This window comes from Chanodichthys erythropterus, chromosome 7 (assembly GCF_024489055.1).
Source record: "Chanodichthys erythropterus isolate Z2021 chromosome 7, ASM2448905v1, whole genome shotgun sequence".
NCBI lineage: Eukaryota > Metazoa > Chordata > Actinopteri > Cypriniformes > Xenocyprididae > Chanodichthys > Chanodichthys erythropterus.
In genome coordinates, this window is record NC_090227.1 from 24813148 (window position 1) to 24841026 (window position 27879).

At 41.1% G+C, this 27879-nt stretch overlaps 2 protein-coding genes across 2 annotated transcripts in view; one reads left to right on the forward strand and one right to left on the reverse strand.

The window, feature by feature from the left end:
- pdcd10a (programmed cell death 10a) lies at positions 1-21085 on the reverse strand. The gene is made up of 8 exons (XM_067389932.1): positions 20956-21085; positions 17991-18159; positions 12070-12123; positions 4143-4260; positions 3385-3511; positions 2788-2866; positions 2486-2568; positions 1-548 (listed from the first exon to the last, which is right to left on the reverse strand). Exons 2-8 carry the CDS (start codon positions 18078-18080, stop codon positions 467-469), a joined length of 633 nt encoding a protein of 210 aa, XP_067246033.1. The 5' UTR covers positions 18081-18159; positions 20956-21085; the 3' UTR covers positions 1-466.
- Positions 21086-21553: 468 nt separating this feature from the next.
- Positions 21554-27879, forward strand: part of serpini1 (serpin peptidase inhibitor, clade I (neuroserpin), member 1) — a 31566-nt gene continuing 25240 nt past the window's right edge. Inside the window, exon 1 of the mRNA XM_067389161.1 lies at positions 21554-21569. The gene's annotated coding sequence lies outside the window, so the exon portion shown is untranslated. The remainder of the gene's footprint in view (positions 21570-27879) is intronic.

The window sequence follows — 27879 nt, forward strand, 5'->3', positions numbered from 1 at the left end:
TTGACATGTGCTGTTTATTTGAACAATTCTGTTACCAAATATCTATTAAATATACATCTTTCATTCAAGTTCAAAGCATCAGAGGAGACAGCTAAACCCCAGCATTTACAAGCACGTCTGGAACACCCCGTGTCCCTCACCATTAAGGCCCCCAGGCATTTGGCTTTCTCTTGGACTGACCGGACAGAACAAAAACACTTCAGAAGCTAGAGAGGGGGAGAAAGCAAGCAAGAGAGTCTACAGCGATAGTGTGACTGTAAAGCTCAGGATATGAGAAACACTGGGCGGTCACTCCAGCTCATGAAGCAGATTAGATTTAAATGGGATTAGAAACCATAATAGAAGCCATCCTGCCTTAAGTGTTACTGCCAGGAGAAAAGAATCATAAATTACAGTCCAAATGTGTGTGTTTTTTTACATTGTTCATATAAAGGTTATTAAAAAAAAAAATACACTTCTACGACTCCTACGCGACAGTTTTGAAGGTCTGCAGTATCAAGTTGGTTTGGTGGATGAGCCGGTTGGCACTGGCAAACACGTTTATTGCCCTGGAAGAAAGGTGGAGAGGGAAGGAATACGAATTAGATCTGAACACATTAATGTTACAGGTGATATTACAAATGTTATGCAGCTCATTTACAAAATGAGCTGAAAAGTGCAGTGTGGGTTAAATGCCATTTCCAAAAAGATGGAAAGACAAAAAATTGATACAAATTATGAGTTCATAAACCACCATCATTATTGTCGCAACTGCTCTAATGATTATAATTTTTAACCCTTTAACTGTCACCCCCACTTTTTTCACCCCCAGAAAATGCACTATCCAAACTTAAATGGTTGTAATTCAAGAATACTTTGGAGTATAGACATAAGGCTGGTCTTGTTTTAAAGATGAAATTTGGTAGATGTGAAATAACTTATGTAAATGAAACAGAAAAAAAGTTATAGAAGTTTAAGTTTATGAAAATGTAAAATGTAAAAATATAATATTTAATATTTTATATAAAATATATATTTTACAAAATAAGTTTTACTCTAAAGCTGCAAGGAAATCAAAGCCAAAAGTCTGAACAAGTTGTTTTCCAAATTTCGGGTTGATATCTCAAAAAATGAGCTTTCAGTAAGATTTTGTTTGGGCGCAGTACCACACTTTTTCACTAGATGAAAACCAAGCTCCATTACTGACCATATAAAAGGCGCCTCCATTTCCATATATGGAACCATATATTTCCATTATTTTCATACAATTTATGAAGTAGACATCCTATATAGTAGTAGTATGGGAAGTTTGGCAGAATTTGAAATGAATTCAGCCTCTAATAAACATAAAAATAACATGCATGTGGGTTATAGATCGCCGCCACAATCATAAATGTATTTTTTTTTTTCAATTAAAAACATTTTCAGACCTTTTTTTTCTCTAAAAATTGAATGGATGTTATCTTTTGAACTCTTGGCATGAAAACAAACACGTTTCAACCAATCTTTAATGATTTTTCATGTTCATCGCTATTTCAAAATAAAGGTCTGAACATACCTTATGAGTATGAAAATATGCTTGTTACAAATTGATAAATTACTGCTCCTCTGTAATATATTTTGAAAGTCACCAAATATGTAAACTAGAGATTCTAAGCTTTCAAATGATATATAGTTTGTCAAGATTAGCTTAGGTTTAGTAAAGAATATTACTGTTTTAAATATGTAATGGCAAACGTCCCACCTGTGGGACGGTGACAGTTAAGGGGTTTTAAAGTCTCTCAGTGCTAATAAGGTACACTACTGTTTAAAAGCAGTCAGTAAAATAGTTAGTTTTAGCATAGATGCATTAAATTGATCAACAGTGGCAGTAAAGACAGCACAAAGAGAGTAAAGCTTTCTATTTTGTAAATGCTGTTCTTTCTATTCAAAGAATCCTGCAAAAAAAAATGTATCAGTTTCCACAAAAATATTAAGCAGGACAACTGTTTTCAACAATGATAATAATTATAAATGTAGAGAAGAAAATTAGCATATTAGAATGATTTCTGAAAGATCAAGTGACACTGTGACTGAAGATGCTTAATGCTGCGCAATAATTAGTTATGTTGAAATTGGTTGTTAAAAAAAATATATATATATATCACTGTAACTTTAATTAAAATGATCAAACATCACTGCCATTTTTTTAATTCCTAACAGATCATTGGAACCGCAACACTGCTTTTCTGAAAAATTCATAAGTAGTGTGACAATAATTTCATCTATGCATATTATTGTTATTTAATTTCCAAATCAAATTCAATTTACTAGTTCTTTGTTGTGTTAAATATCATGGCATGCTCTGATGGAAGCACAAAAGATGACAAGAATTAAGCCAAGAACTACCCATTATGAATTTATATGGAGAAAAAACAACTTTTGCAAGAAAAGAAAAGAAAAGAAAAAAAAAAAAAAAAGTGTGAAGTGCAGTGAAGATAATGGGCGATTCTTAAAACTTCCATACTTTCCGTCTTTGAAGTAGGTTTTCAGAGTGTCGCTGAAGCTTTTTGAGTGTTTCACAAACTCTTTCTTCTGATGCTCAAGTGCCTGAAAAACAAAGCCATTTTCATTTCTTCATTCAGTAAGTGAGAGAGTATACTGGCTGCATCGATTTAATAATGACTGTGTGTGTGTGTGTGTGTGTGTGTGTGTGTGTGTGTGTGTGTGTGTGTGTGTGTGTGTGTGTGTGTGTGTGTGTGTGTGTGTGTGTGTGTGTGTGTGTGTGTGTGTGTGTGTGTGTGTGTGTGTGTGTGGTCACTCACTCACCCTTCTGTTCTGGTACTGGTATTTCTTAAAGACGTTGTTCACTGTGTCCAGTAGTTCTTTTATGGCACTGGCTATATCTCTGTGGACACCAATTAAACAAATGTTCAGACATATTGTATCAATGTCTGAGACATGTGACTTTTCCATTCATAAGCCATATTTATGTAAAGTAAATTATGAAAAGTAATTGTGGTGAATACTTAAGATTTTACTGTTACTGCTCATTACATACAACTGTCAAAATTTGTACATTTTAAAACTGGCTGGGAAAAAAAAGTCTAATGGAAAAAAAAAAAAAGAAAAAAAAAACATTCAAAAAAATCTAAGGAAAAAGAAAACAGATATAACTGCTGTTCAGGCTTCATTTTATAATATCAAATATGTCCCATTTTTCTTTTTTCTTTGGATTTTAGAGTGAAACATGAGCCAGACATTTCTTTAAAGATTAAATAAATACTTCAAAAGAAACTCTGTCAGGGCAAGTGTGCAAGCAAAGACTGACGAAATGATACGAAAGTCATGACACAAATGGAAAAAAAAGGAAAGTGAGATTTTTTGTTATTAAATGTGTGAATGTGAGCATGAATATGTTCTCACTTGATTGTCTGCAGGAAACGGACTCTGTCATTGATTTCATCAGGGATTTTGCTGAGGATCTGTTTCAGCGCGCGAGCTCTTTCGTTCAGGTCCTGGAACTCCCGCTCGGGCCTGTCAATCATGTACTCTGAACACAAAGAACACGCCCACAAGAAACACTCAGTCACCATGGCAACAACAGTTTAATTCTAATGACCTGTCATTAAAATGTGACATAATAGAACTTTTAACTACTTTTAATGGCCAATCATGATGGACAACCATCTGAATTGAGACCATAATACATGCTATTGAACAAATGCTGAAATGTTAAATGCACTGCACTCTATGAATGTAACAAAGCAGAAACTTCTATATTATCCCGTAAACACAATCAGGCACCTCATAAACACAAAGTACACAAGGATAGATTACAGTAGGAAGAGCAAAACAAGGATTTTACAATTGGCTTGGATTAAATTTGGAGGTACATTTAGTATTCTTTACATTTTAAATCAACAAAAATGAGCATTACCCAGAAACCCAGTGCGTTTCTGTGCATTCATTAGTGGAATACATCTGAACATGTCAAAAACACTTGCAAAAAGGAAGAAATTAAATTATGAGGGGAAAATACATTAGTCATTACTGTTTTAATTCATGGGGAAACAGCTCCACCTAGAGGCAAGAGGCTGCGACTTCAACAAGACTTTGCATTGCAAACCATACCATACAAGCATGTTCTTCTCCTCTTCAAATATGTAAAAACTCAAACACACCCTCAACATCGTCGGCAGCCATGCGTAATAAAGACTCTGTGAAGTTGATGTCCACGTTCTTCTTCTCCAGAATTTTCATGATAATATCCTGAGTCAGTCCAGGGTTCTCCTTCTCTGCCTGACATGGACAAACAAAGAGCACAAATCAATCCAAAACAACAACAAATAAAGCATTTCTGATAAAAAAAAAAAAAATTAAGCGCCAAATTATGAAGAGGAAAACCTAACTATAAAAATATTTGTTTTAATAAGAGTTTCATAATTTGATCTACATATTATTCTTATATTGAAACTTCAAGGGTTAGTTTGCCCAAAAATGAAAATTCTGTTATTCTTCAGAACACAAATTAAGATATTTTTCATAAAATCCAATGGCTCAGTGAGGCGTCCATTGAAAGCAAGACAATTAACACCTTCAATGTCCAGAAAGCTACTAAAGACATATTTAAATCAGTTCATGTGACTACAGTGGTTCAATGTTAATATTATAAAGCGACGAGAATACTTTTTGTGCACCAAAAAAACAAAATAATGACTTTATTCAACAATATCTAGTGATGGACGATTTCAAAACACTGCTTCATGAAGCTTCGAAGCTTTACGAATCTTTTGTTTCAAATCAGTGGTTCGGAGCCTGTATCAAACTGCCAAAGTCATGTGATTTCAGCAGACGAAGCTTCGTTACATCAAAAATGTTTCGAAATTTCAATGGTTCACCACTGGGGGGCATGACTTTGGCAGTTTGATACATGCTTCAAACCACCGATTCAAAACAAAAGATTCGTAAAGCTTCAAAGCTTCATGAAGCAGTGTTTTGAAATCACCCATCACTAGATTTTGTTAAATAAAGTCATTATTTAGTTTTTTTGGCGCACAAAAAGTATTTTCAACGTTTCATAACATTAAGGTTGAACCACTGTAGTCACATGAACTGTTTTAAATGTCTTTAGTAGCTTTCTGGGCATTGAAAGTGTTAATTATCTTGCCGTCTATGCAGGCCTCACTGAGCCATTGGATTTTATCAAAAATATCTTAATTTGTGTTCTGAAGATGAAGGAAGGTCTTACTGGTGTGGAACAACATGAGGGCGAGTAATTAATGACAGAACTAAACCCTTTAAGACAAATAAACTTGTGTATATTACTATCAGGAAAAGATAACCATGTCAAAGTGCTTTCTTGATTTGTAAATATGTCTTCTAACATTAATTTCTTACTGTTGCACAACTATATTTCAAAGCCATGAGCAGAAATGGTGATGCCGAGACAGCAAAAGCAGTCTGCTCCATTTTCTTTTTTTTTTGCTAAAATTTTACAAAGCTCTTTGATTCTGAAGACTCTGGATCAAAACTTAAATGATGCTTTTGTAGCATTTTATTTTTCCCCTGTGGTCTACTTATAATGTTAGTCAAGGTTACTTGCATTAAAACCAACTCATGACCAATTTTCTTTAGAATTTAGAATTAAACTGGCCGTTTTTCTAATGAATGTTTAAAATGTAATCTTTGTGTGCAAATGTCCTGTTATGATTGGCTACCTTAGCCTATCAGCACAGTTTATTTCAGGTGTATCAGGATAGGCAAAGTTGCTGAAAATGAAATGTAAAATCGGCAGGCATTGGTGAACACTTTAACATACATTATGTTCATATGTCACTTACGTGACCATTTCTAAATGACCCCCTTTCTGCAAGCTTAGATTGCACCTTTAGTTCCCTTTCGATACTTCACTCGTACTGCGTATGGGGAAAGGTCTCCCTTTTTCCCCGCTGCTGAAGCCTTTTTCAATAACGCAGTGTAACTGCACCGTCATTGGTTCACTCATAGACAAGTTGTTGAACCAATGGCGGCGCGGCATAGCTGCGCGGCCTATGGCGACAAAGCGCGCGAATATTCCCGCCGAAATGGGCGGGGTATAGGGCTATATAAGCAGGCGTTTCGCCATAGGATTTCAGTGTTTTCTCCTTCAGCGACGACATCTACTTCTCTTCGCTGATCTCCGCCTGAAGCCGAAGAAGCTCGCCGCCTCTGCTCTCGCCGCCGTCTGAAGAGGCTCCCGCGCAGCGGACTCGCCTGGACTCGCCGGTGGAAGAAAGCGCCGGCGCCCTCGCGGACTGCAGCTTCTAGCGCCGTCGCCGAGCCGCCGCCCTCCCGCTTCCCGCTTCCGGCCGCTTCCTGTGCGTCCCCTGCCGCCATCCCGGCGCGCCGCCTGAGAGCTTCATCCGCGGCTTAAACGCCGCTCTAAAAGAGCGATTTACATCTGTTTTCACCGCTTTAACAGCTTCAGCTTCACTCGCAACTCAAAAAGACCCACCCACTTGCCGGGATCACGGCAGAGCCGTCTCACGATCCGCAGCCAATCAAGTGCTACTTGCAGGCCACACCTGCACGACGACGATGGACACAGCGAGTGTGTCGCTTGCCTGGGCAAGCCCCACGCAGACGGCGCGCTCGCTGGAGACTCATGCCCGCACTGCGAGTGTATGAGTCTCGCTTCCCTGCGCTCGCGGGTCGCCTTCTTCACTGAGGGCGATCTCGCCGCCGCGCCCTCCCGTCTCCTTCCTCCCGCGGCCCGGCGAGGATTAGACAGCGGGGTAGAGCGACTCATCGGCAGGAGTTGAGCGAGCTCACGCCGGCCCAGCCCCCGCGTGCCTCGCCCTCTCCTCCCAGGGAACTCTCTCCAGTTCTGTTCTCTCGCCCTGAGCAGCGTCCCTCCGCAGAAGCGAGTGACCTCGTCTCATTCGGGGGAACAGACGACGAACAAGACGACTCCATGTCTCTTGCGGCTTCCGAAGCGGAAGGATGGGCTGGCGAGCCGGAAGACCCCGCTCCACCGCCTCCTTGGAACCCATCGAGCATGGCCAGGGCATGGATGCCGAGCTCTTCCGCATCCTGTCTAGAGCCGTTGAAGAGCTGGACCTCGAGTGGGCCCCTCCAGAGGAGCCGTCTCGCAGCCGCCTGGACGAATGGTTTCTGCCAGGCCGCCGCCAAGCACCTCGCCAGCGTTCAGCGCCCTTCTTTCCTGAGGTCCACGAAGAGCTGACGAAGTCGTGGCGCGCTCCTTACTCTGCCCGCCTCCACACTACGCACCGCTCCGCCCTCACCGCCGTCGACGGCGCCGAGGAGAAGGGATACGAGCGCTTGCCACCCCTAGATGAAGCGGTGGCTGCTCACCTCTGTCCTCCCGCGGCTGTGGGTTGGAAGACGAAGAGGGCCCTTCCTTCCAAGCCCTGTCGGACCACCTCTACTCTGGCTGGACGGGCTTACACCTCGGCGGGCCAAGCTGCCTCTGCGCTCCACACCATGGCCATATTTCAAGCATTCCAGGCCAAACTCCTCCGCTCTCTGGATGAGTCTGGAATCGACGCGCCAGCCTTCAAAGATCTCCGCAGCGCCACGGATCTTGCCCTGCGAGCTACGAAGGCTACGGCCCAGGCCATCGGTCGTTCCATGGCCAGCCTGGTCGTGTTGGAGCGCCACCTGTGGCTCAACCTAACGGAGATCAAAGACCTAGACAAGACGGCCTTCTTAGACGCCCCGGTCTCGCCTTCTGGTCTCTTCGGGCCTGCAGTGGATGGCTTCACTGAGCGCTTTACTGCCGCGCAGAAATCGTCTCAGGCTATGAGGCATTTCTTGCCTAAGCGCTCCAGCTCCGCTTCTGCGTCTAGCCGCCCCAGGACTGCGCCGGCTCAGCAGAACAAACCAGCCCCACCTGCAACACAGGCAGCGCCGCCCCAGGAGCATCGCCAGCGCTCGCGCCCTGCGAAGCGCCCTCCCTTCCCGAGGCGCCAGGGACCCCGGCCCAGGATTGTGCTGGACCCGGTGCTCTCCGAAGTCGTCCTGATTCGTCGGACAGGAAGAGGATGGGGGACCGTCCCGTTACGACCGGACCACCCCAAAAGCTCCCACGGGTAATTTCCCCTCCGCCTCGTTTATTTCCGGGCGTGGGAAACATACTTCAAGTGACAGCTGGGCCCACACCTGTTGCGCCCACTCCAAACGCCGTTTTCACGGCGGAAAAATTTTTACCTCATCACAAAAAGAGCAAATTTCCTCTTCCACCCCTCGCGGTGTACGACCCTCTCAACGGCGGTCTGTCACCCAACATTATTCAACCCCTAGCCACTCGGGCCGAGGCCTGGCAGGCCATCCCCGATGTGTCAGAATGGGTCATGGGGATCGTAAACCAGGGCTACTCGCTCCAGTTTGCACGACGGCCCCCCCGCTTCGCCGGGGTGCTTCAAACATCGGTCAATCCGGACGACGCTCATGTCCTCCGGGCCGAAGTCATGTCGTTGCTGGAAAAAGGAGCTGTGGAAATGGTTCCTCCGTCAGAGAGCGAGACAGGCTTTTACAGCCGCTACTTTCTGGTCCCCAAAAAGGATGGCGGTCTCAGACCCATCCTAGACCTCAGGCTTTTGAATCACTCCCTCACGAGACGGAAGTTCAAAATGCTGACGCTGAAGCAGATCCTCGCGCACATTTGCCCCGAGGACTGGTTCTGCTCGCTGGACCTGAAGGATGCGTATTTTCACATCCAGATAGCCCTCCCGTCACAGACGATTCTTGAGATTCGCATACGAAGGGGTGGCATACCAATATACGGTCCTGCCCTTCGGGCTGTCTCTGGCTCCCCGCACTTTCACCAAGTGCATGGACGCGGCGCTTTCCCCTCTGAGACAGATGGGAATCCGGGTTCTGAATTATCTCGACGACTGGCTCATCTTAGCCCGTTCGCGAGACGAGCCGGAACGCCACAGATCCGTGCTCCTCAGCCATCTACAATGCCTGGGTCTCAGGGTCAACTTAGCCAAGAGCTCGCTATGCCCCACTCAACGAATCTCGTTTCTGGGAGCAGTTTTCGACTCGGTCCGTATGACGGCAGTAGTCTCGCCAGAGCGCGCCCTGGCAATTCAGCAGCTCACGGCATCTGTCACGAACAAAGCCTATCTCCCTCTGGAAGTTTTTCCAGAGGCTGCTAGGGCTGATGGCTTCCGCCTCCCCGGTGCTGCAGCTAGGCCTTCTTCGGATGCGGCCTCTTCAGTACTGGTTGAAGTTCCGGGTTCCTCCCAGCGCATGGCGGCACGGCCGCCTATGTCTCAAGGTCAATCGGGCCTGTCTTCTAGCCCTGAAACCTTGGATGGATCCAGTATGGTTCCAACGCGGAGTCCCTTTACAGGCGGTCTCACGGAGGACGGTGCTCTCAACAGACGCCTCCAACTTGGGCTGGGGCGCTGTGTGCGAGGGCAGACCGGCCTTCGGCTCGTGGAGCCACGAGGAAAGCCATTTACACATCAACTGTCTAGAGATGCTAGCAGTGATGAAAGCCCTTCAGTTCTTTCAGGCTTACTTGACGGGACGTCATGTTCTAGTTCGGTCAGACAGTATGACGGTGGTGTCATACCTGAACCACCAAGGCGGTCTTTCGTCCAGCCGCTTATGCGCTCTGGCGAAACGTCTGCTGGAATGGGCTCTTCCGAGGCTTCAGTCGCTCAGAGCGACTCATGTTCCTGGCAGGAACAATCTGGGTGCGGACATATTGTCACGGAGCAACATCCCCTCCGACGAGTGGATGCTCTACCCCCAAGTGGTCCTCACGATCTGGGAGTTCTTCGGGAAGGCAGAGGTAGACCTCTTCGCCTCAGAAGACAACTCTCATTGCCCAACATTTTTCTCGAAGGAAGTAGATGCTCTGGCCCACACATGGCCCAGCACGCTCCTTTATGCTTTCCCTCCGATCGCACTGATCCCCCAGGTCATCAGGCGTATCAGAGAAGACCAGCACAGAGTCCTTCTGGTGGCCCCGCTCTGGAGGAACCAGGTTTGGTCCTCAGAGCTATTCAGGCTCTCTCTAAGAGCCCCGTGGCCGATTCCCCTGAGACGGGACCTCCTCTCTCAGGCAAACAGAACAATCTGGCACCCACAGCCGCAGCTCTGGGCTCTGCACCTCTGGTCCCTCGATGGGAGCCGACTAGCCTCCCCGAGGACGTCCTAAATACCATTTCTCAGGCTAGAGCCCCATCTACGAGGCGCCTCTACGACCAGAAGTGGTCAGTCTTTGTTGATTGGTGTTCAACACGCAACATAGACCCTGTGGAGAGTGACGTATCTTCCATACTGTCTTTCCTCCAAGAACGCTTGGAAATGGGGCGCTCCCCTTCCACGCTTAAGGTTTACGTAGCAGCCATTGCAGCGTCTCCACGCTCCTATTGCTGGCCAATCGGTGGGACGAAACGGGCTCGTGATCCGTTTTTTGAGAGGTGCTAGGCGTTTGAATCCTCCTCGCCCTCTCACTATTCCCTCCTGGGACCTCTCGTTGGTCCTCAGGGCCTTGAAAGGAGCCCCATTTGAACCAATGGGTTCAGCCGACCTCAGGCCCCTAACGCTAAAACCGCTCTGCTACTAGCACTAAGCATCGGTAAAGCGTGTTGGCGATTTGCAGGCCCTCTCCGTGAACCGTGCGTGCCTCGAATTCGGGCCTGGTGACTCTAAGGTCGTTCTGAAACCTAGGCATGGCTACGTCCCTAAAGTGCTCTCAACTCCGTTTAGAGCTCAGGTCATCTCGCTCTCTGCTCTTCCTCCCTCGGCGGACGAACCAGAGCTGCAGCTACTCTGCCCAGTCAGGGCATTGAGGACCTACATAGACCGATCACAGTCTTTCAGACAGTCAGATCAGCTCTTTGTTTGTTTTGGCGGCCGCACCAAAGGGTCTCCGGTCTCGAAACAACGCATTTCCCGTTGGATAGTGGATGCTATTAACCTGTGCTACTCCTCACTGGGCACTAATTGCCCCATAGGAGTCAGGGCCCACTCCACTAGAGGAATGGCTTCCTCGTGGGCTTGGTCCAACGGAGTTTCCATCCAAAACATCTGTGAGGCGGCCGGCTGGTCTTCGCCGTCCACCTTTGTCAGGTTCTATCACCTCGATGTCCCGACCTTACAAGCTCGGGTCCTGTCGGTGTGATTAGCGGCTTCCAACAGGTCCCGCTTCACGCCACCATAGGAAGTATCTTCCTTCAGTGTAACCATGGGTTCGGTTAGGCTTTGCCTCCGCTTGTCCTTTTTGCCCCCCTCTGGGTGGCCAAATGCAAGCTATATCGTTCCCAGCCGTGGCACGGCGTGGTTGAATTCGTTCCCCATACGCAGTACGAGTGAAGTATCGAAAGGGAACGTACTCGGTTACTAACGTAACCTCGGTTCCCTGAGATACGGAACGAGTACTGCGTCACTTGCCGTGCCACGAGGCTGCGGCTCAGGGTCGTCGCTTCAGTCGATTGACACTGAAATCCTATGGCGAAACGCCTGCTTATATAGCCCTATACCCCGCCCATTTCGGCGGGAATATTCGCGCGCTTTGTCGCCATAGGCCGCGCAGCTATGCCGCGCCGCCATTGGTTCAACAACTTGTCTATGAGTGAACCAATGACGGTGCAGTTACACTGCGTTATTGAAAAAGGCTTCAGCAGCGGGGAAAAAGGGAGACCTTTCCCCATACGCAGTACTCGTTCCGTATCTCAGGGAACCGAGGTTACGTTAGTAACCGAGTACGATTTTTCATCTAAGCCTTTCTCAAGAGATCAATGAAAACAGATGGAAACTAATCCCTAAATAGCTTTTTGATTTCTGACTAACATTACTTTCTGGCATTGGTGACATCAGCAGGAAAGGAAATTTGTTTTAGAGGTGGAGCAAGTTTTTACATTAGACATTGAAATAACATGCACTGATGAATCATGCGCAATAAGACCAGGAATGGGTATTAAACAAGTTTATGGAGTTCATTTTGATTTTACCTTGAGGTAGTTAAAATTCAGATGGTCTGAAGGTGATTTTCTGACAAATTATATATACGAAGAAGAAAAAAATCAAGCCGAAGAGCGTAGGGTTTTGTCGATCAGGTAATGACAGAATCACGGCGTGTTTACTCACCTTTATGAAAGCTGCTCTCAGAGTCTGTGCTGCAGACAGATTTACTCTCTCCAGCTGTAACACACACCCACACACAAGCCATCTTAATTTACTGCCAGATAAAACAGGTTGTTTGGTTTTAGTGTTGCATACGTTATGCATAGTCATTATCACCACATTAAAATGGAAATATAGTTGGTCGTGGGTGTAGATTTTGCCTCTAATTAAAGAGACATGAATTAATCCACAGCAGCACATGTAGACTGTGTAAAAAGTATGTATGCTGTGTGTTAACTGTGCTCATAATTGAGAATTAAGATCATTTATGACTAAAGAATATGACATGCTTAATGTTCCAGTGTTAGCCAATGTTAGAGTCAGCGTACTTATTTTATTATAAAATGGGACAACTTTAATGGTTATCAGATTTTTAGAAGACAGTACTATATTTGCATTTCTCTTCTTGAAGAAAGAAAATCACCAAAGTTAAAAGTCCAGCATAGTGTGTTCAACCATAATCTATTGCATTATAGGGTTTGACAGAAATATTATATGACTGTAACAGTATACATTTCAACAGAACTATTTTTGCAGTAAATACAACCCCAAAATTTATCTCAAATTACAATGTACCGTGTAGCAAAGTATGTATAGCAATATGCTGTTCTTTTGAAAGTTCTTCAAAGAATCTTAAAAAATATATATATATATAAATTTAAGCAAAAATATTAAACATATATTAAACAATATTAAACTGCTTTCAACATTAATAATAATAATAATAAATGTTTCTTGAGTAGAAAATCAATGATGAACATATACACACACACACACACACACACAATACAAGTTACAAACAAACGCAGCTAAATACATTAAAATACATTAATTTTGCAGGCCTAACCATCTAAATCAATTGAATTACAAATAAAAAATCCTTAAACTATTTGGAAATTGTGAAAAACAGCTACATTTAATACTTAACTCAAAACATTTATTTAGCTACAAAAAATATGATAAAATGTGACAGGAATAGGGATGGTATCGTTAAGTTTTTAACGGTATTACTAATCTCAACAATACTGCTTATCGATTCGGTACTTTAACTGTATTCTTATTGGTTTTTTGTTGTATTTTGTTATTAAAAATAAAGAAACAAATTAAGAATTAACACTGCTTTATATATTCTGAAATGTAAAATAAATGCACCAGTGTACTGGCATTTTTAAAGTTTTACATGCATAAGATAACATATAAGAACAAGAACAAAGAAATAAAGTACAAACAAACTGACAAATAAATACAATATAACAAATATACAAATGAAATAAACAGTGCTTTAATTTTTTTCAGGATCGTTTATTAACTTTACTGTTCAAAATTTAAAATAATACTGTGCGGTCTTCGCTGTATAAATTGATATATTAATGCTTGTTAAAGCTAAAGTTATTCATTCAAGAGCAGTGAGTGATTTTCTCTGTCTTTTGTTGTTTGATTCATATCAATGGCCCAAGTGGCATCCGAGGTTTATTGGACTGTGTTTAAGTGACTACTCCCCAAGCTGGTCATTTTGACATATTTTTGTATGTATTGATCGTTTAGACGCACACCCGAAGCCCAAAGTATAATTTGCTTGTCTAGCTGCGGTCTGTTTCGGAGCACAGAAAGTCATCTTGGGAAAGCATCTCGTGCGGATTATTGTGCTTTTAATAACTCTTTTTATCAAACACATCCCGCAATTTGGCAGCATTAGACTGCATTTTACAAAAATCACCAATTTTGCTGATATGAATTAAAAACGAATTAAAGATGATAGAGAGGATTTCTTCGTCGACTGAGAATCCAAAGACTGTTACTGAGTTTTTTAAATGAGCACATTTGTAAGAACAGCCCCCCTCCTTCACAGCTCACTTCAAAGGACCGCCTCCCAAAAATCGTGCATGAGTATTGGAACACGAGTGTTTACCACCAGCATTCGCTGTGTCGTGTTTTTTGGATTCATTATGTCGGACTCACCACAGGTAACTCAATCTGCAGTTGTTACTCCTGTTTCCTGACAAAAACATTGCATGCAGCGCCTGTGGAGTGTGGAAAGTTACTGGAGCGTGCAGCCGCGCTCGTCTCTCACAAGGAACGTCACGGCAGTGATTGACAAGCCAGAGGGCCAATCGTTTACGCGATTGGCTGATGTTTTTAAGGCCCTACCTCGTGCAAAGATGATGTATATTAATATTATTACTTTCAGTGCACCTAATAAATTTTCTTTTATCAGTTTCAAGACAGTTTCAAGTAATATTGCAAAAATGTATAAAACAAAACATCCTCTTTAGCACCTTTAAAAGGCATGTGCTTATTCTGTTTTTCTCTGAGGCATGGTAAAGCATGGTACTCGCAAAAAAAAAAAAAAAAAAAAAAAAACGCCCGCCCTCCCCCTCTACCCGGCCCGCAACTGATCTCAAAAATAAAACATAATCCGGCCCGCTAAATTATTATTATTATTCTCTAGTTGCTACCGGTCTGATATGCAAAGAAAAAGTCGCCGTTCAAAGGGGGCATTCACATATCGCGTCACATAAGCGGCCACGCCGCATTCTCCTTTTTGCTTTCGCTCTAGTGGCGTCTGTCGTTGCTATGCAACCATGAGCCGCGCTCTCAGCTGCGCCGCTTTTATTACTCGACTTTAAAGCCCCGTTCACACCGCCAGCGACTTTTTTGCTGCATGTCGCTAGTCTCCTACTGTGAAGTCGCTTGTGGGCGTTCCTAGTGCTGTCGCTCTAATGTCATTGGTAGACTGCACATCTGATCATATCTATAGAAAATGCAATCACAAATGATTTATAAAACTAAGAAATCATTCAAATTTGACAAGGAATTAGGTTTAAAATAATTAAAAGTAATATTCTGCTGTTGTAGAGTGTTGTGACTGCAGAGCTCGGTGCATTATATAATTAACTAGATTAAGAATCGGTCTATCAACAAATTAAACTCACTCATACTGTCAAAAATACTAAAATGTCATTCGAATTTGACAAATAATCAATTTTCTTGTCCCTAATAATAAACACAATGCAGGGGAAACTGTGAACAGCAGCAGTGCTAAATTGCTCACAACATCATATAATAACAACACAAATTTGTATGAATCAAACTCACAAGACTGCCGACCGTTTCTTTTCCACGCATCATTTAATTATATCCATGTATGTACAGTCAAATCATATAAAACAGTGAAATCGCTCTGCCCGCACTCGAGACGGTGACGTGAGCTCCAGAGAGCTTCATTCCTATTGGCTGTCGCTCGCAAAATTCGCTCCTGATTTAAAGTTGAAATATCTGAACTTTTGTCGCTTGTCTCTCGTCGCTTGACACGCCTACATTCCGTCGCCAACGGTCACTGACGCTCTTGTCGCCGGAAGTCGCCAGCGCTCCATTGAAATGAATGGGATCCTGTAGCTTTGTCACTGCTTGTCACTGGCGGTGTGAACTAGGGATGTCCCGATCACGTTTTTTTGCCCTCGAGTCCGAGTCCGAGTCATTTGATTTTGAGTATCTGCCGATACCGAGTCCCGATCCGATACTTAATAGCCTACATAAAAAAGAATAAAGAAGAGCGAAAAAACAGATCCAGGAACAGTGCTTTTCAGGTTTTTCAGGTATTCGGTTTTCAAATAGTAATCAAATATAAAATATTAGGGATGTCCCGATCACGTTTTTTTGCCCTCGAGTCCGAGTCCGAGTCATTTGATTTTGAGTATCTGCCGATACCGAGTCCCGATCCAATACTTAATAGCCTACATAAAAAAGAATAAAGAAGAGCGAAAAAACTGATCCAGGAACAGTGCTTTTCAGGTTTTTCAGGTATTCGGTTTTCAAATAGTAATCAAATATAAAATATCACTGCATATTATCTTTACTGTATAAAATAAATAAAGATTAATCATTATTGAAGTTACAAAAACTATTCAGTCAAGAGCAGTGAGTGATTTCTTTGTTTTTTGTTGTTTGATTTAACATTAAATACAGGCAGCAGGAATAGTTGATGTCCCTTTAAGACATGCACGATCCAGTTCATATACTGTTACACATGCGCTGTCTTTCTCGACTAATATACGTTCATTTAAGACATAACCGACTATGTTTGCTAGGATTCTCGCTAGGACGGGCATGTTGACATAATGTTTGTATGAATTTGTCTGCTGAAGCGCAAGACTTGAAAGAGAACTCAGTATTTGCGCGCTGACTGGAATAAGCGTGTGCGCGCTTCGGATGAGCGCACACAAATCTTCTCACAGCGCGCGCGAGTTCTCTTTCGCGTCTTGTTCTTTAAGGTTTAAATCAGCAAGGCTTAAAAGAGTTAGTTTAAATACAGACAGCAACGTGTGTCAACACCCGGGTGATGACGGCGTAAATGACTGGACATGAGAGCAGACGGCACTCGCAGTTAACAGTTTACAAAGAGTGACTGTTTTGTCCACGCTTTCTGATTATCGTTGTTGTAACGTTTTGTGCATCCATCGACTGAAACATACATTATCTGAACTCTGTCTGTATTCCACGTTGCTATTTTAAACAAACCATATTAACCAATAGATGCGTCGTCATTCGAGATGGACCGCAGTGCAAGTGCGGTCTGTAAGTGGAGAACCGTTGCACCCCTAATACATATATATCCGAGTCCTGATCGGGAGGTAATGTCCGATTCCGATCGAGTCTGAAACCACATGATCGGGCCCGATTTCCGATCATGTGATCGGATCTGGACATCCCTAGTGTGAACGGGGCTTTAGTCACGAGCGTTGATTAAAACCACCGAAACGCGCCCAATGCTAACAGTAAACATTACCGATGCTCAAACGACATCTTGGACAAATGTGTCTCAGCTGTGTAAATGTTAAAAACTAATAATGTATGTAACAATGAGAGATTTTTATTTTTTGGCAAAATAAAGTTGATATAGCTCCAGTTTTTTGTTCATTTCTGACCCCTCCACGCCACAAGTGTTGCTGATTTTGTTCCTTTTTTTTTATTCCATGCACCTTGTTGGATGTGAGAAGTTGCACCAGACTATTGCAATTAATAGTATTATACTAGTAGGCCTATTATTATATTAGTATATTAGTAGTATTATATTAGTAATAGTATTATATAATTATATTACTCTGTAACAATGAGAGAAACACTGCTGTTTACATTTAGTATGGTAAATAAAATATTTATAGTATAGGTATAACATTTTTATTAGGCCCAATGAAATTTGAAGTAAATGAGAAATAATGCAAAGGAAAGTAAATTTTCTGAAATGTTGCGCTTTCTTGCGCTTGAATGTTAATATGGCCCTCCTATGAGGTGTCAATCACAGAAACGGCCCCCCGCAAATTTGAGTTTGAGACCCCTGGTGTAATATATTAAAGCATCTTTGGTGTTTCCATGTTTCTACAAAATAAAACCGAGGGGTAACGCAGATATGACGCAATTGACAGGCGACTCCTCACACGTCCTGGAGCCTTGGATAAAATTGAATTTTCTCATGATTTACAAATAGTTGGAAACATTTGGGATATTGAAAGTGCTCAAGTGAACAAAATATATAACAATGGCCTAGTGGTTTTTGGATATTTTACTGCAAAAATATTACATATTGCACCTTTAAGTAAAATGGATTCTATAATATGAACTTTTTTTTCCATTTTAATTTTAAAAACATTCAAAAATATTCAAAGATTCTGGCCAGCCAGATAATAACTTCAGCATCCAACTTGTCTGTTAAAATAATATTAGTACAATCAGAACTAGCAGTGCTGTAAAATGAGTGTGACTACACTTCCTCAGACCTTCCTGAGCATGTGGGTGTGCATCATTTGCACTAATCCCAATCCTGATCCTTGGTCTATGTCAACAAAACCATAACTGAACTCTCTCCTACTGGAAACTAACCACCATACCTCATTGAAGACAGGGTACATCACAGCGTAGAGAGTCATGGATACCATCGAGGTTGCGTCTGCTTCATTCTTCATCTCTTCCATTGTCATCCTCGTCAGGGCACGGAAGGGACGGGGGGAGCGTCATTCACTCCTGGGGGGCTCGGGATGAGGGGGGCCCAGACGATCTCTGAAAGGGGCACCAATGAGGAAGAGATTATAAAAGGGTAGCAGGATTCCATTTCACAAGTAAGGAAATGACATTTTCAACCTGCGTTCAAAGGTAGACGTGATAGCCATGGGAAAGCGCCAAGTTTTCGGTGAGATTTAGGCGATTTGGGCCCCTCAAGATTAAAGGTATGAGACACGTGGCCAGTGTAAGAAAAATAAAGGCTATTTCCTGGATGGTGCGCCCATAGATTTTGAATTATCCTTCTCAGGTTGTACAGCCCAAAGACAACACAGATTGTAAGGATAATTTTAAGTACACATTACTGAATTCAACAAATGTACCCTTTTCACATTTCCAGACTTCCCAGAAGCAGAAGTCATCATAGTTGGTTAAACTTCTATAGTGGTAAAGGGAAACTACAACAAATATAACTTATGTATTCCCATTTGGCCCAATAGCAAAAGAAAAAAAAAATCCAAAAAAGAGATTGATTAGTGGTCAGAAGAATGACGTTAAATCTGCTGTCACTAACCCATTTTCTGTAATTTAATTCCAAGGTAAGAAATGATAAAGTATAGTGCTATAAATGTACATTTTTTTTTTTTCATAAATATGAAAATAATAAACTCTTTGCTAGATTTATGTTGGCAACTGTGGAAAAGCATTATCACAGTCTGTGAAACAATATCGCTCTTCAGTATTCAGTCATCATTGTGGTATGAACTTCTCAAAGAATGATTATTAGTTATATAGTCATCGTCCTTGGTGTGAACGGGCCTTAAGTCACTTTATTTCTTCTCAGAGTCTACAAGAACATGCCAAAGTGTTTATTCCTTCACCAAACAAGTGTGAAACAATAGCGCTTCTTGTTATCTGCAGAAGGTCACAGTTCCTCTCAAGCTACAAGGAACTTTACAAACCATTGAAAGCGAGGCACGCTTATCTCAATGCCGCCGATTCAGGCTAATGGACAGGAGGCCGTGAGTCATTCCCACCTGATCGGAAGGCCTTTGGCCCCACTGTGGGAGGCAGCCTTATCTGGGTGACATTCATAGGGATCACTGTGACGTCTTCACATAGAGCAGGCTGTTGCTTCACTTAATGGTTGGAAATACCACCACTCCTCTTATAAAACATGGTTGCCTGGTTACATATGCATTATTATGACTCACCTTTTTCCTCTTGGCAAAGGCCAACCAACACCTGATTCCTGCAGTGTCTCTAGTCAGAGTCTGACCTTGGCACTGAAATGGGTAACACCCTAACACAGGTGGATCCTGAATCAGATCCACCTATGCTACATTTTTACCTTATAATGCATTGAAGATTAAAGAAGTGAATTTAAAGTGAAACAACATATTCACTGTAAAGTGAGGGAAGTTTGTAAACCACCACAATATAAAATAATAATGCAGCTATGCATGACAATAGGTCATCTCGTTTTTGTTTATTGCACCGTTGTAATTTTGATTACATATTAAATAAGCACTTTGTTCAGTCTTTTTAGTATCTCACAATATTGTACCTGTAATTATATAAATACTGTCATGCTCTATACATCTAAAAAGCGGCTTTTATACATTATTATGCTTGAATATGTTAGAGCATGATGGTTTTTCAATCTTATGTTGACTAGCTGTCACAAATCAGCTCTTAATACTTGTTATAGTAATAAATCAATACATTTTCCTGAGCAGGAACACATTTCCATCAGTCATTTCTAGCTCAGTTTTCCATAAATAAACACCAAAAAAAATAAATAATAATAATTGTATTGTGATTAAAAACAATAATTTCTTCCATTCAAGCATTTTTAAACTGACAAAAATTGGTCAGTTAACAAAAACTCTAGTCGTCAATGTCGCTCTAGACATTTTTTTGGGTTTTTTTTTTTTTCAACTTTCAAAGAGCCTGGGATTCTCAGACAATTCACGGACCCTCAGTATTAAAAATATTTACAATTGTAACAAAACAATGTGTGTGTGTGTGTTTATATATATATATATATATATATATATATATATATATATATATATATGTGTGTGTGTGTGTGTGTGTGTGTATACATTTGTAACAACAAACCTATACAAATATTTGATATATATGATGGGTCTCCTTCACCTCAATTTAATCAATCCTGCTATTTTTCCTCACACAGCATAAACGGGTCGTTATTATACACTGAACTATATCTGACTCTTACATAAGTGGATAATGGCATCAAAACAGATTCTGATGACTGATTTAAGCTGTCAAGACGTTTCAGGTTTACACCCAACTGTGACGTCATCATATTTATCAAAACTGCAACTGTGTGAAACACTGTAACAGCAGCTTGATTCTAACGTCTGAAACAGATTCAGGATATCAACGTTTCAACATTTGTAACGTTCTAACAGCCATCTAACCTGATTCTGATGAATGATGGTATAAGACCAAAGGCTATGTAATATTTAAACTGTGTCATTCTCAAGCTGGTTGAGTAAATTCCCATTATATTTTCTCTCAGTCTTCAGCAGGCCTGCATTTACTGTCTTCAAAACTGATTTACTCTCCATTAGAACTTGACGCCTTGTAATTACTGATCCGAGACGGGCTTCCTGGCCTTGTATAAAACACAATAAATCAAATTAAACCATCATTACTTTACTTACTTTGTGATCTATTGTGAGGCTCTGATTAGCTGGATTGCTAAAGTCTCTGTTAGCTAGGTGATTGCTAGTCCCAACACAAATTATTTTCATGGAAACCGCAGCGAAACGACATCGTTAATTCAAGGTTAAATTCAAAAGTGTGTTTTTTAGCCTCTCCTACCTGTGTGAAGCTCGTATAGATGTTTATTTGACTGCCGATGAGCTCGGTAACTCTTTTGAATATTTTCCTTTCTGTGAGGATTGGAATCGCTCGCTAAAGACGGAAGTTTTCTGCATGACCAATCTGAAGAATGAGGGGCGGAGCTATGCGGTGGTGCGCACCAATCAGAGAACGGCAAAGCGTGAGGTGTGACGTTTAGTAGTCCTTTAAAAGACTTCAAACGGTGCAAGGTAACGCGCATAATTTTGACAAAGAACTACAACTCCCACGACCGCCATTTCTAAAGCTTACTACGTGCTGTCAAAAGACTGGCGTCTGTTTCGCCTTATCGCAGTATTCATGCAAACTCTGTTTGGTTAATGTGTATTTCTGTATTTTAAATGTTAAATTAAATGCAATAAGATTTATTTAAGATAAAAATAGTCCGCGTTAGATAACAAATAAAAGGCGAAAACCAAAAAAGCTGTCAATAAAAAAGGGCGCTTCAAAGCGGAGGTTAGGCCTGACCAATCAGAAGAGAAAAGGGGCAGGGCTGACTCTCATAATAAAGGTGTGTGAGGGTGCAGAGACGAGCAGGATTTAACATCAGCATCCCAGAGCATCAGCATCTCACGGTAAGAGACATCCACGCATCGTCCTTTTATGTTATCCAAATATCATCTTTTCAGAAATACAAGGACAAATGTGTTCCGTAAGGTTTATAATTCATCATTATGTTATTGGTGTAATGGGTTTATTCTTTACAAGGTGTGCAGATGTGAATGTCCTTTAATAACAAGTGATGGTTTTTTTTTAATCTATGTGTACATTTTCCTCTCAAATGTTTTTCTGGTCTGATTGTACATTCATAATACAACATTTCTTTAAAGCTTAGAATTGTACTTGCAATGATATTAAATGCATTTGCAGTTTTACATACATCTTTTCTGCATAAAATAATCAAAAACATCACAATCCTTGGTGAAGAAAATTCAGGATAATTCTGCTGTTGTTTAATATTTTTTACCCATTTATTCTCCTGGTCTTGTTGAGCATGTAGTGTTGTTTTTAGTGATTATTCTTAGGCTTTTTCTTCATTTTCTATTTTAAACCCTCTCGTTATTGATTCAATAATTCAAAGGATTGTATTGAGTCAGAAAGGGCAGCTGAGGGTATGTGCAAACCGCAGACAGCAATGCATCCCCACATCTGGGCGTATCTGGGGATGCATAAATCATCTCTTGCAAGAAAATCCTGTTCCATGTTTCTGTAAATGAGACACGCGGGGAGAGCAGAACGGTGAACGCACCTCCTTTCCAAACCCTCCTTGCTACTGCTGGTGTAAAATAGCTGGTTTGTTCTGTGGGACGCATTCACGTGGAGATTAGGTGTGCTGGAGAGTGTGGGTAATGTGGAATATATGAGAGAGAGAGGCTACTAAAGGAGAGGTAAGGGAAAACGAGGTGTTAAAGTGCAATCGGTATGAGTAGGGAGGCAATGAAAGCGAGGGATCGATAGGAAAAGGATGAGGAAAGAGAGAGGACTAAAAAGGAACGGTGGGAAAAAGCTGCAAGGTGCAAAGGAGTTGGAACAGAATTGCAGCGCTTTTCTGGGCTCGCAATCACACTCACACTATACATATGTGGACTCCTTGGTGGTCACCTCCAATTAGTGGGTATTGATTCCTAGATTGATTGCTGGTTTGCAAGCGTGCATGAGCCATTCATTTGAAAGCCTGAATAACAGTCACAGTTCAAGTGCTTTCTCAAATGTATTGACAGAATCAACACAGTTTGCAACATATACAGGAAATATTGCACTATATGTTTTTATAATTAATAAAAAAAAAAGACAAGCATCACTGTTTTTATTATTGCATGTATAGGGTTTAATATATTTAAAGGGATAGTCCACCCAATATGAAAATTCTGATTAATTACTCACTCCGTTACACACCTGTAAAACTTTCGTTCATCTTCTGAACACATTTGAAGATCTTTTTGATGAAATGAAGATCTTTTTGATGAAATTTCTGTACCTCCATTGACAGCTACGCAGCTGACGCTTTGACGATTCAAAAAGTTCATAAAGAGATTGTAAAGCTTAACCATATGAATTGAGTAGTTTAGGCTTTTATTCCAAAATATAAACATTGATAAGCAAGCATAAGAAGAAGCTTGACCGAACCTGCTTGATGTGTGAGAACAAACCTCTTGGAGCAGCTCAAACGTTGCTGCGTTACACATGAGAATGAACCTCATTGGTTCTCGCACATCAAGCAAACATGATGTGTGAGTTGATTAATGTTTATATGTGAATAAAAGCCTAAATTCAGTCTGTTCATCATATAACGTGATCGTATCTCTTCAAAAAAATTGGACTAAACTGCTCAATTAAAGGGATACTCCACCGTTTTTTCATATTAAACTATGTTATTCCCTTTACTAAGACGAGTTAATACATATCTCTCTCGTCTCAGTGTGTGCACTAAATCGCTCTGTCTTGCGGCGAAACTTTGTTAGCACTTAGCTTAGCCCAGTTCATTCAATAGGGGCCAAGCAGAGAAGCTACCAAACACCTCCACGTTTTCCCTATTTAAATACAGTTACTCGAGTAGTGTAACTCGACCTAGCACTCGTGAAAAGTCCTCTCACCGGCCCCCGCTCCCTCTCCTGTAAAAGTCACATTGGTTCTATTGACGGAAATGAGAGGGAGGAGGAGAGAGAGCGGGGGCTGGTGAGAGGACTTTTCACGAGTGAAGATATTACTACGCCAAGTCAAAGTGCTCCCGAGCACTTGCTATGGTATTCCGCCATACAATATAGTTATCCATTTTACACGCTTAGAAAAGCGCAACGTTTTGTTTTGTGTCACCGTCCTAGGTCGAGTTACACTACTCGAGTAACTGTATTTAAATAGGGAAAACGTGGAGGTGTTTGGTAGCTTCTCTGCTTGGCCCCTATTGAATGAACTGGGCTAAGCTAAGTGCTAACAAAGTTTCGCCGCAAGACAGAGCGATTTAGTGCACGCACTGAGACGAGAGAGGTATGTATCAACTCGTCTTAGTTAATGGAATAACATAGTTTAATATGAAAAAAACGGTGGAGTATCCCTTTAATATGGATTAGTTTTACAATCTCTTTATGAACTTTTTGAAGTGACAAAGTGGTAGTTGCATAGTAGGGATGGGCGATATCTTATCGTTTGCGATATACCGTTGAAAATTCACCTCACTAAAAAAATTCGTCTCCTCGCGATAAAAACAGTAAGTCTAGTGGATGACGTAATTTCGTGCGCGACCGATTCACTGTTCATGTGCGAAGAGAAATCAAGCATGGTGGAAGAAGGACCTGAGGCTGAGGAGGAGCTTGTTGTTGGGGACCTCCACAATTTGGAACTGGTTTGGTTATAGAAAATCAGATGCGGAGCAAACTACCGTAATCAATATAAACAAAGGTTCAATGCAAGAGCCGTATGCTCGATGAGCAGTCATTTATGCCGTCATCGCCCGGGTGTTGATAGCGAGCGAGCGCAGGTGAGACCTTGCTATCTGTTTTTAAACTAAACTAATTTAAACCTTGCCAATTTAAACATTCAACCATAAGACACAAAAGAGAACTCGTGCGCGCTGTGAGGAGACTCATCCGAAGCGCGTACACGGAGAGCTGCGTCACAGCTGTATTTTGTAAACTATCTGAAGACATAGTTGGGATCGTTACTTTTTGATACAGTATTTGATACGGTATTTTTTACAATTTGTTCCATGGGACAAGAGCGTTGAAAATTTAACTACCTTGTAATTGGTGGTAGCATGTTCCACATCTGTATTATATTTACATTCTAAGAGTGTGTTATTGACCGTTTCACACTGAAACTTCTTTACTTTATCGGGTTACTTAAACATGTTTGTTACTTTATCAGGATTTATTTGCAGTTGTAATTTTAAAACACAACTAAAGACATGGTTGGCGATTTACTTTTGCTGTTTGCACTATTTTTGAAACTGTTTGCACCATGAGAGTATAAATAAATACAGAATCTGTGTTTACATTTTAAACTTGTAATTGATTTTAATTATTATTGTGTAATTGTTGTGTGATGTTTTTACAGAAGAAAATAATTTATAATAAAATAATAATAAAATGTGTATATATATATATAAAAAGTCTTACGAGTTTGGAACGGCATGAGTATGAGTAATTAATGAGAGAATTTTAATTTTTGGGTGAACTAACCCTTTAAGTGTGTAACTTGTTCTGCCCCATTTTTGCTACAAACAAATGATTTCTAAACTCATGGTGCTTGTTGAAGTGTGGCGTGATATTACTTTTTATTTTATTTTATATTTTAAAATTTGTTGCATGTTTTAGCTGATGTTTTCCTTTTTTAAAAAACAATGTATTGTCGGATTTCAGCCGTGGTGAAGGGATTTTTTTTTTTTTTCAGGTCTGACTGAGTACTGTCTTCCCGCCAACACTCGCTTGGCCTCAGGACAGCACAGATGGCATAAAGAGTATTAAAAACATCTGTGTTCTCTCAAAGGCTTTGTCACTAAGTGTGCAGAATATATTGAACTTCACTGTTGCTTTTTGAACATGTTCCTTGAGCATCTGTGATGGCCTTTCTAAACATACAGTATGCAAAACTCCTGTTATTGATCACTGTTCAGTTATGTGTCAAGCCTGTGAACCGCATCTGCTAAACATGCTCTACCTTATTCTAAAAATTATATCTTTGATTTTTAAGGGGAAAGGCTGTGAGGGATAGACATACATCTCTTCAGTGGGTTGTGCTGTTATTTAGTGTGTTTTTGGATTGTTCTGCTAATGAAACACTGCCAAAATATCTTTCCAAGAAATTCAAGTAGAAAAAAAACTCCAGACAACATGAGCTGTGGAAAATTATAAATGATCTAGGAGCTTTATGCAGCTTTTCAAAGCAGATGCCATTGAAAATATGCTAAGTCTTTCCCCCACCGCCTCACTTTCATACCTGTTATGGCTCTGCTCTGAATACGGTCTATAGCAGAAAGCAGACTGGGTCAGAACAACTGACCGACATGGAACAATTATTTCTCTGCTTCTAAGTGGATGCAGACTTGTTTTCTGGAAAGCGAGTACATTTTAATTTAATCTCCATCTTTCTTATTGTCTCTGTCCTCTGCATTGAGTACAGCCTGTGCTGCTCTCCTTTCAGTCAGGATTGTGTGATGGAAGATCCAATTCCATCAATAAAACTCAGTCAATGTGTGCAATAATAAGGTGTGGATGAATTATAACAGATCAAATATGAATAAATAATACCTCCTTTTTTGTTGTGTAGTTTATATATAGGGCTATAGTCCTTGAATTAATATTTATATTGGCTATTTATTATATTTTTCTCTTATAAAATGGTTAGTTCCTCTCCTTGATACTGATTGGTCAATAGCTGTGTTTTATTCACTATAACCGTTTCACCCAACAGTTCTGTGTATCACTACACAACACCCTTAGCAACCACTCTTAGCAACGTAAACTGTTTGTTTTCTCAATTGATATTGTTCATTGAAGCTTACTGTAGAGGGTATGCACGTGACGTCACCGTCAACCGTTAGGACTGCGGTCACGCACACTGAGTGGCAAAAGACTGAGCAGCAGCATTGGTTTTCAGCGTGAATGACACACAAAACACATTCAAAATGGGAAAGAGCTTTGCGGCTGACTGTACAAATAGATTTGACACAAACCTTGAGGTATATATTTAAAAACTAGAGAAAGCAACAGAAAAAGAAGCAAATGGATCACTGCAATTCACAGAAACAGCTGGACTCCAGCAGAGAAACATGGATTTGCAGTTATCATTTTGTGTCGAATTGTTGAATTTTGAGGTAAAATCATAGCTTATATATTTTTATAAACAACAGCTGTCAAAAACTATACGATAAAAGTTTAAGGGCTGGACAATATGACGATAGACTATAACATTGATATAAGTGATTAAGCAGATTTAAACCTACCGACATTGTAGTTATATAAAATATTCACAGGCAGATTTGCTTTATGTATTTCCCCGGCGTCAAATCAGGCACATATAAATGTCAGGAAACACGATCCTTGCTGCATGTCAATATCCATTATTTGACAAGTTGTAAGAAACACTTTCAAGTCCAACCTTTAGGGTAACCTAATTTGTTAGTTTTACTCAAGTTTTCGCCGTTTCTCCTATTAATCCAGTTACGCAGCTGGTACTTTTGCCACTCAGTCTAGCTGAGGGAGCGCGTTTTCGGCGGGAAAGTGACGTCGATGTATACCCTCTATTACGTAGAAGAGTATTGTGAGAAAAAGATTACATTCAGATTTAACATTTTCCTTCAGATCAGTCCTATGTTCATAATAATGTTCATAATCAAAAATCTGTTATCTTGTCCTTTTAACATTTAAGGGGTTTTCCTGACTAACAGCGGTAAGTTAGTCGAAGCATTTGTCAGTTGCGTCTTGTTCCGTTTTCAAAACAATTCAGTCGTTTCAATGTAAAAGTCTTCGCTACTGACTGACACGCTCATAAAGACAGTCTTTGCCGCCATCTAATGGCGTGATAATGTAACTTCTGTTGCTGTTCAAGGTCAGGGACTATTTTTTCCGGCGGAAGGAAGGCTTTTAGAAAAAGTTTGCTTCATGAAAGTTTCATTAATACATATTTCTGGCTATAATATTTGTATTGTGTGGTAACCGTTTTATAAAAGCAATAAGGTATTTGAGGCTAGTGCTGTATTGTGACTAAGTCATGGCTGAAGGGCGTTGTTAGGCACGACCTATGGGCACGACACGAAGCGCACAGCCTCTCATACCTTGTTGCTTGCTGATATCCTTGTGCAAATCAAGTGAAAGTTTTATAGGCTTAAAGCTGCAGTAGGTAACTTTTGTAAAAATGTATTTTTTACATATTTGTTAAACCTGTCATTAT

Coding starts and splice junctions, on each gene's coding strand:
- pdcd10a (XM_067389932.1), bottom strand. CDS start 18,080: ATGACAATGGAAGAGATGAAGAATGAAGCAGACGCAACCTCGATGGTA. Junction 2,867..3,384: donor CGTTTCCTGCAGACAATCAA/GTGAGAACATAT, acceptor TGGTGTCCACAG/AGATATAGCCAGTGCCATAA. Junction 549..2,485: donor ACCTACTTCAAAGACGGAAA/GTATGGAAGTTT, acceptor CCTTTCTTCCAG/GGCAATAAACGTGTTTGCCA.